An 11,509-nucleotide genomic window follows, 5' to 3' on the forward strand; every position below is an offset into this window, starting at 1 on the left:
ACAGGTACCAGTTAACACAATTTTGGAGTAAAAACAGAAAAACTTAATCATTCAATCTTACAACATGTAGAAAAAAATGTCCTGTTTACTTTAAAACTCTAAACATCGTAGTAAAACTAGCCTCCATTAGCGCAGTTTTAAACATAAGATATGACTAGCTGAGTCGGTTTCTCCCTAAACTCCTTGTTTCAGGAGCTCTGAATGCAGAAGACTGATTTGTACAGGAAAGGCAATTGGGTGCAGTATTGTTTACTGCTAGAGATGTGACTGGTTGCTTTGTATGTCAATCCCACTGAGCACACTGCCACAGCAGGTCAATAAGCACCGTCCATGTACACAGTACAAGAGCTATAGCAGCAGTTTCCAGTTGTGCAGAACATATATTGTACCCAGCCGAAACTACATGCGTCAAGGTAAGCAAGTACAATGGACATATTCGAAATATACAATTTGACATAGTCTGTTGTTTATGCATTATGTTTTTTTTTTCTTCTTTTTTTTTGGTCCTGCAGTTAAGAATGGAGATCTTATGTGTGCGTATGGAAATGTGTTTGCCAGTGTTGCCAAACAAAACGAAAATACAAAGTATTAGAGATGCACAGGGCACCTATTATGGGCAGCGTAGCACATAACATGGCAACAAATTTCAGAGCTTCGCGACCAACACTGCATGGGGGAAAAAAGTCTTACAAACACATAAAGTTGTTGTTTTTAAGGAAGAATATAACCAGCGGCAACGAGCGGCTCTTTACTAAATGTCAGCGTAAGAACACGTTTATCTTAAGTTATTAAGTCAGGAAGTGGCTTAAACGGTAGGCATTGAACAGTTGTTTTAAATGTAAAGGTATCAACCCCCCTTCGAGTTGTATTATGATACCTCGTCAGAGCAAGAACTGGGCTGTGTGGTCCAGTGGTTAAAGACATAGTAAAGGTCCCCGTTTCAAATCCCATCTCAGCCACTGACTCATTGTGTGACCCTCAGCAAGTCACTTAACCTCCTTGTGCTCCGTCTTTCGGGTGATACGTAATTGTAAGTGATTGCAGCTGATGCATAGTTCACACACCCTAGTCTCTGTAAGTCGACTTGGATAAAGGCAGCTGCTAAATAAACAAATAATAAAAATAAACAAATAATAACTGGCATCACAACACTATCATGTTCTGGCACTGATGGCTTAAATTCAATATCACAAAGCGTATCATTTTACTATATATAATTACACTTTGGAATGTTGGTTATAACATGAAATCACTATGTAACAAATCCCATGTAGGAAAGTCTTAAAAGGTAAAAAGTGTCTTGGTAATTGGTAATTGCACCAATATTTCAAAAATGAATTTGTGAAATGAGTATTTATCAAAAAGACTTGCTGAGCTCAGAGACTGAACAGCTCCTTCATCCCCTAAGAGGGTGGTCCCTGAGTGTGGATCTTTCTGTACAGTTACTTCATGTTGAAAGAATAAAGACATGATCAGAAAAATATAAAGAATACTTACCAGTTGTATTGGTCCTTTTCTGGTGTTTCTGACGTGTCTGTACAGTCCTCACACAGCAGCTTATTGTTGCCCATTAGCAGCTACATTGAAGTAAACTGATATAGACATAGCTAGACAGAGCACTCTTTGGAACTGGGTATGTAGCTATGGGACGGTGACTGGAAGGCTATTGGAGGATTTTGGAATATCAAGGGCCTTTCCTTGGTTGAATCTATTGTGTGACACGCTGTTTGTTTGTTCATCCTGATTGGGGCTAATGATCAGTGTTTCATTCAGGTTATTGTTCAGGCTGAGTTGGGATTTTGCACTTGTGAAAGGCTTGTTATGATTGCAGTCACTGTCAGTCAACAGTGCTGCTATGAAAGTTTGCTTTGAAGGTCACTCTCTGAAGCCTCACTATCTGCATCATTGCCGCTATCTAAATGACTCCCACCTTTCTCACAGACATTTATTTGCAGTTTAGGAACTGGAAAAACCTTGACTGTTTATGACCACTGAGAACCAAAGTGGAGAACCACTGGGTTAAAAAAAAAATGTCTTAGAAAACTGTATATTACATGTAAAGAACAGCAATTTGGTTACCCCTAATTGTCATACAGGGAAACTTGAAAATGTATTTTTAAAATCTGTTTTTACAGAATAACAGCCATGTCATTGTTGGATCATTTGAGTGAACATCATTTATTAGTGAAATATAACACCAAGAAAGAAATGGAGGAGACACGTGATGAAGGAAACATTAGAAAGGAGGATCAGTGCAACACCGTGAAGGGGTTAAAAGAGAACTGGCAGAAATGGGCTAACAATCACTCAGAGTATCAGAAACACAATCCCTTCAGTAACAATAGGACCGTGACTGTGCAATTCCAGAAAGGAGAGGAAGGCTACGGAAGACCCAGAGAAGGATCAAGAACACAGCAAAGTGGGCACAGCGCACACGCTCACCTTGAGAAGGAGGTGGACGAACTGTGTATGATCATTAAAAGCATTGGAGAAGCAGGAGGGGATGGGCAAACCAGGGTGGCATTTGGGCCTTTGTTTGAGAGATATGTGGCCATTTCTAATAAACTTGTAGGGATCCTGCTGAGGGCCAGAAAGCATGGGCGGATTTCCTTTGAGGGGGAGATGCTGTGGCAGAGAAGAGATGATGATGTGATCATTACACTGCTGGAATGAAACACTTTTATTTGATAGCGGTGTAGGTGGTAACGCGATCAAAGTCATAGGCATCTGGATTATTCATTATATCAAGTTAATTAACCTGGGTGTAGCCAGATCCCATACACTTAACTCACAAAGGGGTTGGACACAAAATAGAAACACCTGAAACAACACTGTCAATATGATTTAGGGGAGGGGTGGGCAACTCTGTCCCTTCCAATTCAGTTCTTTGTGCAAATCATGTTCTTAGCTGTTTCATTGAATCAATTCAACATCCACCCAGGTCCTAAAGCCTAATTATTCCATTATACCAGCCTGGAGTACAATGACCCTCCAGGACTGGAGTTGACCCCCTCTGTTTTAGCATCACTGTGGTCAGACAAGACAACGCTAGACTGCAGTGTTTATATTCAAGGTTTAATGACCATTGCTCTGTAAAGTCATCATGAAACATGTGCAGCTCACCAACAGATCTGTCAGCCCTCTACAAATACTGCCATCCCATTGCGATTCTAACTGACTTACAAAAGGTGCATCTTGTATATAATTCAATGCACATTGGGGAAGCAAATTAAGTTATGTGGAATACAGCCCATTTATACAATAGTGTGTGCTTCATATTGCAGGTACACCCCTCTCCAAAAACATACCTGCTTTGGAGCAGCAAAGCAAAGGGGGGGACACGGACATCCTTCCCAACAATGTTGCAGTATTTTATACAGCATTTGTAGTTTATTTTTTACACTGTATTCAACAAATTGCCAAAGTTTTTTTCAGTAGTTTGTATTTTAATGTAATGTTACATTATTTGCTAAGGTGTTAGCCTCAGTTGCTATTAATTACGTATTTCATTTATTTTTGGCTTTGCTGAAAATTTATTTTTTGATCAATCTAGATTTTGTATTTGTTTTTTCAATTCCCAGCATCATAAAATCAGCTTTACAATTTACAGGTCAATGACTTTGTCAATCAATAAAAAATAAAAATCTATTAAAAATGCAAGGTTTGATTTTTTTTTTTAATTTGTAAAATAATTTATTAATATAGTAATTGTATAAACTGCCAGTATTTTCTGAAGAAAATACCTTTACATTTAAATACATGCATTTACAATCTACAGTACAGGAAAGGCAATTGGGTGCAGTAATTCAGCATCTCAAGCAGGTTACAGTACAATGAATCATATTTATAGTCATTTCTGTTTTGCTAGCCCACCGCGCCCTCAGTTTAAAAGCAGATTTTACTCTTCTCATTTATTATTATTTATTTCTTAGCAGACGCCCTTATCCAGGGCGACTTACAATTGTTACAAGATATCACATTATTTTTACATACAATTACATTATTTTTTTACACATTATTTTTACATACAATTGCCCATTTATACAGTTGGGTTTTTACTAAAGCAATCTAGGTAAAGTACCTTGCTCAAGGGTACAGCAGCAGTGTCCCCACCGGGGATTGAACCCACGACCCTCCAGTCAAGAGCCCAGAGCCCTAACCACTACTCCACACTGCTGCCCCGTATTATATTATATTATATTTTATAGTCGGTTATATCCTAAAAACAGCATGCACAAGTGAATGCAATTACTTATTTCCATTCACTATGCAAGTCATTCAGGACCAAACTTCAAGCTTCAGTTATTGATTAACAACACAGATCAGGGTTAGTGTGACTTGTAGAGGTTAATCTTGGTAAACAACAGCACACTTTCACACATGGAATCCCCTGAGCAAATGGTACTGTAAGGAAATATAAGGAAACTAGTGGTATATAAAATTCAAACCAATAATACATTTATATGCATAGACCAACCACACACTTTATTTTAAATTGAGCTTTAATCGGTACCATTTACAACTGTTTTTCAAGCGCAGTTTATTCTCCAAACCTCTCACTGAGTTGAACTAGACATTACATGCCTATGAGCACAAGAGTACTCAGATTCAGCTGTTTTCAGGAAGGGAATTTAGTCTCTCGAGAAGTTGTTCAGCCTGTGAAGTAAAAAAAAATAAATTTGGATAAAAGTAATAATTGTTTAAAATGTTACAATAAAACCTGGACTGTATTTCATGTCACCTGGAGCTGGTTTGCTAGTAAACCAAGTTATGCTTGTTTAATTTGAACACTTTCACATATGCAGGTCTCAATATGGCTGCCCCAAAATTGCTAAACATTACTTTTCATGGACAGCGCACCACTGCATTTTATTGTATGTAGTAATGTTATTAAGGGGGGCAATATTTACAGAATTAAAGAGTGGTTGTACTGAGATCACTAAAACAGACCAGGTCGCATGTACAGCTGGACCCTGTATTCTAACCTGACTGCACATTTGAAAAATAGACCAATATATGATTTGAATGCTCAATCTTCAGTATTAAAACTTCTTATTTTTCTGCATAGGTAAAAAGGACAGAATTCTGGGATTAGCCCCACTGTTCTTCAACTAGTGCTCAAGGACCTTCAGCCATATGTTGCACTGCATCCAGTACACTGAACATTTAATTACGTGGTCCAGGTAAAATATTAACTGCAGTTACATTTTTTAAAGTGGTCACAGACGTCAACTGCAATGCCAACAACCTAGCGCTCCCAAGCTAGGACACGGATTAAGTTTTCTGCACATTTAAACTCGTACTCTTTATAGATATTGCACTTACTGTAATAAACCAATAGGAATCGATCCGGTAAAACATTCTGGAGATGAATCCCATCTGACTGGCTGGCGCCAGCACGTGGAGGTGCAGGTGAGCTATGGAACAGAACGGGGGCCAGTGGAAACCCAACCTGGGAATAAATAGACAGCAGGAACAACATAGTATCTGCTTAAATTAACAGTGAAATTATTCTTTGATAACTATTGGTTGTTTTTTTTTAAAAAGTAATGTAATATTTTGTAGCTGTTCTATCTATATTTTATTACATGACTACTTAAATAATATACAAATAAAACAATTACTATCACTGACATTTTCTACAAGTGGTAGGTTTGTTATGGTTTCATTGTAGATGCATTGTCTGTCAGTGCCCACAAAGTGATACCATATTAATGCGCTTACCAACTTTCTCAAACAAAATCTAAATTCATTAACTTCAGCTCCGTTTTCACACCCCTTACAATCATTGAGCATATTAATTTTTCTGGCCATTACCTTCAGACAAAGATCTTATTGATTGGCGTTACCCTCATCACAGCATGAAACAAGATTGCTGGTAGGCTACACTTCACTGCCCAACCTTCCCATTAGTGTAAATTACACGATACACTAAGTGCCTTACCTAATGTCATTAAGATCAGTAAAGTTGTTCTGCTGCAGCATTTTTTTTCCAACCTCCACCATCTTCTCCACTGTGCAGAAACATCAAAATCAATAAAGCATGTTACCGAAATATTATAAAACACTTGCACAGCAAGCCAGACATATATACATTTTGTTTCAGATATATATCAATAACCGAATCTTTTGATGAGATTTTTTATTTATCAGAAAGAATGAGCATCAAGCCCCTTGTCTTGCTACATTTATTATTATTATTATTATTATTATTATTATTATTATTATTATTATTATTATTTATTTCTTAGCAGACGCCCTTATCCAGGGCGACTTACAATTGTAAGCAAATACATTTCAAGTGTTACAATACAAGTAATACATTAAGAGCAAGAAGAGCATTTATGACATTTTGTGATAAGACAGGAGTCAAATCAGCCAAAATACCCATGATTGTCAACATGATCACCTGACTCACCCTGCACTCTGGATCCCCCAGATGGATGTACTTGAACTGAATGCAGCCAGCAGACACATACCTATGATCATTCTTACCTAATGGGATGTGCTCCTTTTTCAGACTTTTGCAGTTTCCCACATGGCTAGTGGGAATCACAAGATAGTGGTGTGGCGCTCCTGGTTTAACATCTTTAAAACATGCCAGTTCTTCATCCTACAAATGAACATGCAGATCTTTAAGGGTTTTTTGTTTAGTTAAACCTTGATATGCAATCCCTTAAAATGTATTGTAAAATTTCTAGTTCATCAAGTTAGAACATTATGAATGCAGAATACAGAATGTAAGCTCAATAATGTCTTACAAATAAAACACGAGTAGATTTTTGTGTAATGTAACATGTTTAAAAAGTATAGTTTATTTAATAATATGAAAACACAGTACATTTAATTAAATTCAATTGACCACTGGTTGTCCTCTCTATGTATTCTGTCAAGATAGTGTGATGGGACAGCAAATAATGTACACAATTGCGCTCTATAAATTTTAACAATTAGTATAATGCATCATATAATAGAGTACTTACTTAATACGAACTGTACCAGGCTAACTACACATACAATACTTGCATTAGATTTGTTTCATTGATTTGACACACACTTGGAGAACATTTTTATATTCGTTATTACTTACACAATACATGAATTCAGTGTCGATCTCCTTATGGACAATTTTACAGAAGACACATTTACCCTCGTACCCATCTCGGTGACATGTGCTCTGGGCTGATGTTTCGTCCGACATTGTATTTGCACCCTCAGCTGCAGCCATCTCTCCTGACTGTACAGAGGAACGGTAAAGATAACTGAGAGAACCGATTCACAGGCTAAAAGACGATTCCAGACAAAATGAGCAAGTGAGGGCGGGGCGCAGCTGGCAATTAATGTACATTCTCCTCCGTGCATCAGATGAACATGGTTAGGTTCAGGGTTCGAATCCTGTTTATGGCCTATTTCCCAAACGTCTTTTTTCAGAACCTTGAGCTAAATCTGTCAGTTTCAGCAGCACACCACTAGATTGGATCCCACGCTAGATATACCCACGCTTATGGTATAAACGGTGATATTCTATTTTCAAAAAATGTGTGGATCTCATATTTTTCTATTGAAAATGCCAGGAATGACCAGCACTAGTCATACAGGTCCATGAGTCCATAATACTGGTTGAAGCTGGTTTAAACAAAAAACAGTCCTTTACTTTAAAATGTTAAAGTGAAGTCATTTTTAGTGTAGTGAAAAATTTTACACTACACGTAATGTAAAAAACAAAAAAAAACTACACTACAGTGGACCAAAATGTCATTTAAATTTGCACCCCTTTAAAAGCCTCTACCGGTGTAGTGTCAAAGATAATTAAAGGATAGGATAGACTCCCATAATTCCGAGCGAGTTTACCCATAATGCTGTGCGTTTTTAATCACAGGCGCCATATTTGTTGTTTAGACGTTGTTTAGGCATGCGTGAGTAAATGCCGTGCGCTGCGTACTACTTTTTAATTGCGTATTTTTTTCTGAATTATGAAGTCTACGTAAATGCTTTCAAAATGTTTTTTTTTTTTAAATGCTGGGTAATACAAACTTTAAAATAAGTAATTATTAATTGTATACTTTCAATCTTTTCTATTATACATAAGTAGTTAATTTCTATGAGATTGTCTGCTCTTTATATCCTCTTTTTTAAAGATTTATTTTCAATTCCTTTCTCCATTTTTATAGTCATTTTCATCAAAACAGAATCTTTGTATCCTCCTTATAAGTAAGCCTTTAGGAAGGTCTCTTTTAGTTTGGATAGGATGTGCAGATGACATATGTAAGTACTGATGCGTATCAGTAGGTATCGAGTAAAGATGTGTTTTATAGATCCTTAATTTCCCAAGGTATCTAAGAACCCATCGAAGATCCACTGAAATGTTAGGGTGGGTATTATTTGCTGCTTTATGAAACTGGAAAAGAGATTATTGTTCATGTGTCGATATTCCAAATATGTCATCCACATCTCTTATGTATTTTAAGGTTTCGTGTTTACTCAGTAACATTTCCTACCATTTAACACGTTTTTGCAAATGCATGCCTAATTTTGAGCCTATTGATGTGCCATCATTCTGCTGGTAACTTTTGTTTCCAAATCTAAAATAACTGCATTCTAAAACTATCTTAATCACATTTAATATTTCTTCTCAGGGTATTATGTTCTTATATTTTCTGTTATCCAATGCTTGTTTGTATGCTTCTAAAGTTGCATTCCTTGGAACATCGGGGTACACGGATTTTACATCCCATGCAAAATAAAATAGTATTCTCTAGGAGTTTAGTCTTTGTTCTATTAATTCTTTTCAGAAATTGTGTTGCATCTTTAATATAGCTTGTTAAACTTTCAACATGTGGCTGCAGCTGCTTCTCAGCTATTTTTCTGCAGTAATGTTTGTTGGGTTATCAGTTGTGCTAACAATCATTCACATTGAGTATTTTTCTTTGTGTATTTTTTTTTATTGCCTAACTTGTTCTTGGATTTTGTGGGAGCATGTAAATTTTTAAAATTCTTTTGATATAAATACATTTTTTATACAATCATCCTGCTAAAATTCTCACTTCTTTTATTATGTTTTTAATATTACTAGTTTTTACTTTTTCATATATATTTATATTTTGCAATTCAGTCTCATATAATCAACTGTGTCCATTATTACAATCCCTGAACCTTTATCTGCAGGTCTGAAACTGATACTATCATCAACTACTAATTCCCTTTACACTTCTTCATTTCTAGTTACATTGTGCTTACCTTTCTTGTTTAGGCCTGTTACGATTCAATTTCTAACCACACTACTTCAATACACATGTCTAGCCATTTATCTCTTCCATCTGGAGGTCCAGTGCTGCTTTCTTTTAATTTTTATTCACTTATATGTTCTGATTCTGTGAGTGTTTCCTCATAACAGTATGCTGCTTGCCTCATTTGTCTTTCCCATTCTTTTAACTCTGTTATAAACTTATCCTGATTTATTCATCTTTTTGCTGGAACAAACTTGAGCCCCTTCCATAGAAATGCTTTCTGTGAGGCAGTTCTGCACTGTATTCCTTTTGTGTGTATGCATTTTTTTTACCTTGATTCTGACTATTTGCAGTTGATATATTTGATATGCATCTATTTTTATTATAATTGAGTATAATTAACTCCAAATTATTATTTTTATATAAAAGATTAATAGATTCTCTGTTATATGGAAGTGATGTTTCTGTCCTTCATATTTAAAGCATTCCTTACCAACAGTGTTTATGGAAACATTTATTGGTCTATCTACTATGTCTACAGTAGTAACAACGTGTGCCTCTGTTGCCCAGGACACTATCCCACTGCTCCTCAAATTCATTTTCCCAGTGTGTTTTCTAGATTTTCCATCGCTGTAGTTTGTATGGCAGCAGTGTGGAGTAGTGGTTAGGGCTCTGGACTCTTGACCGGAGGGTTGTGGGTTCAATCCCCAGTGGGGACACTGCTGCTGTACCCTTGAGCAAGGTACTTTACCTAGATTGCTCCAGTAAAAACCCAACTGTAAAATGGGTAATTGTATGTAAAAATAATGTGATATCTTGTAACAATTGTAAGTCGCCCTGGATAAGGGTGTCTGCTAAGAAATAAATAATAATAATAATAATAATAATAATAATAATAATACTGTTCATGTGTTCAGTAATGTTACATCTTACTAATTTATGATTATTTTGTGTTCCATATAGAACTATCTCTCTCTCTCTCTCTCTCTCTCTCTCTCTCTCTCTCTCTCTCTCTATATATATATACACATACACACACAGTTATAAATCCAGTATACATGTATGTGTGTTCCAATCTTCCAATTAGTTGACCAGTAATTGCGTTGGGACCACAAAGTAATGTGGTCCCAAAGTAACACAGTAACAGTTTTCCATTACAAAGGTCACTGAATCTTGCCAGCATGTCACAACTAGTGCAGATGTGTAATGGTTATCAGCTGTTGTGGCAAACTGGAGAGTTTTGCAAGTGTAAAGTTTACCTGAAGGTACAGTGGCACATTGATTCAACCATATTTTGTGTGGTTTTGTCTGAAAAAAATATTGTTAGAGATATCTAACAATCTATTGTTAGAGATATATATATATATGCATAAATAATATTATATATATATATATATATATATATATATATATATATATATATATATATATATATATATATATATATATATATATATATTAATACAGTAGTTAGTAAGATATAAAACAAAGGTTTTGTCAGTCACTGAATCCACAGTAGTCAACTGCTTGGTTCCCTCTCTGATAGTCAATCACCAACACAGTATTCTTACAAACCAAATGTACTGCAAATTGACCACATATGTGTTTATCTCTTACAATATATAAAATAAAATAAAAACAGAGTATGTGTAAATTCCTTTTAGAAATAACCACAAGATGGTGCTGTTGTAAATGTTTTTTTTTTTTTTTTTTTTTTTTTAAATGTTTTTAACACAGCAGTAATTCATTTCACTGACTGTGGTTCCCAGGAATCTGATGTTGTGGTTAGCAAAATTTAACTTCAGATGCTTCAGGAAACCATTACAGTGTAGTGTGAAGTGGCTGAATGAAGCCATCAATTTTTTTATACTGTATGAGCTTTGTTTTCATAATAGGCAAACTATGCAATATTTAGGTTGCAAATTACCTTATAATATATAGATCACTAAATCATTTTGTGTGTACTTTATAGTCGCAGACAAAAGTATTGTCACCCCTACACTTATACCAGAAATCAAGGTAACAGATTAAGGTCAAGAATTTAGTCAACTTTAACCACTTTTTAATAGACCAAAAAACAAAATACACAATTTCTAGTAATTTAACAGATAATCTTTATAAAAACAATTCATTTAAAGTATTCGTTCATGACAAATGTACTGGCACCCTGCTTTAGTATTTTGTGTGTTCTCCTTTTGTTTTTATTATGGCTTTCAGACATTTATGAGCATTCTTAACCAGTATGTTTCATATTGATGGTGAAATCTGGACCAATTCTGTCT

At 35.6% G+C, this 11,509-nt stretch overlaps 2 protein-coding genes across 2 annotated transcripts; one reads left to right on the plus strand and one right to left on the minus strand.

The window, feature by feature from the left end:
• The first annotated feature begins 52 nt into the window (after positions 1 to 52).
• LOC117410984 (actin-binding Rho-activating protein-like) lies at positions 53 to 3,639 on the plus strand. Its single transcript, XM_034017971.3, has 2 exons — positions 53 to 413; positions 2,136 to 3,639. The coding sequence occupies exon 2, from the start codon at positions 2,146 to 2,148 to the stop codon at positions 2,671 to 2,673; it is 528 nt and encodes a 175-aa protein (XP_033873862.2). The 5' UTR covers positions 53 to 413; positions 2,136 to 2,145; the 3' UTR covers positions 2,674 to 3,639.
• An 845-nt stretch (positions 3,640 to 4,484) lies between these two features.
• hint3 (histidine triad nucleotide binding protein 3) lies at positions 4,485 to 7,823 on the minus strand. The gene is made up of 5 exons (XM_034019046.3): positions 7,091 to 7,823; positions 6,496 to 6,613; positions 5,945 to 6,014; positions 5,326 to 5,452; positions 4,485 to 4,656 (listed from the first exon to the last, which is right to left on the minus strand). The coding sequence occupies exons 1-5, from the start codon at positions 7,226 to 7,228 to the stop codon at positions 4,609 to 4,611; spliced, it is 501 nt and encodes a 166-aa protein (XP_033874937.1). The 5' UTR covers positions 7,229 to 7,823; the 3' UTR covers positions 4,485 to 4,608.
• Between the last annotated feature and the right edge of the window lie 3,686 nt (positions 7,824 to 11,509).

The sequence above is a fragment of the Acipenser ruthenus genome, chromosome 6 (genome assembly GCF_902713425.1).
Source record: "Acipenser ruthenus chromosome 6, fAciRut3.2 maternal haplotype, whole genome shotgun sequence".
Lineage (NCBI taxonomy): Eukaryota > Metazoa > Chordata > Actinopteri > Acipenseriformes > Acipenseridae > Acipenser > Acipenser ruthenus.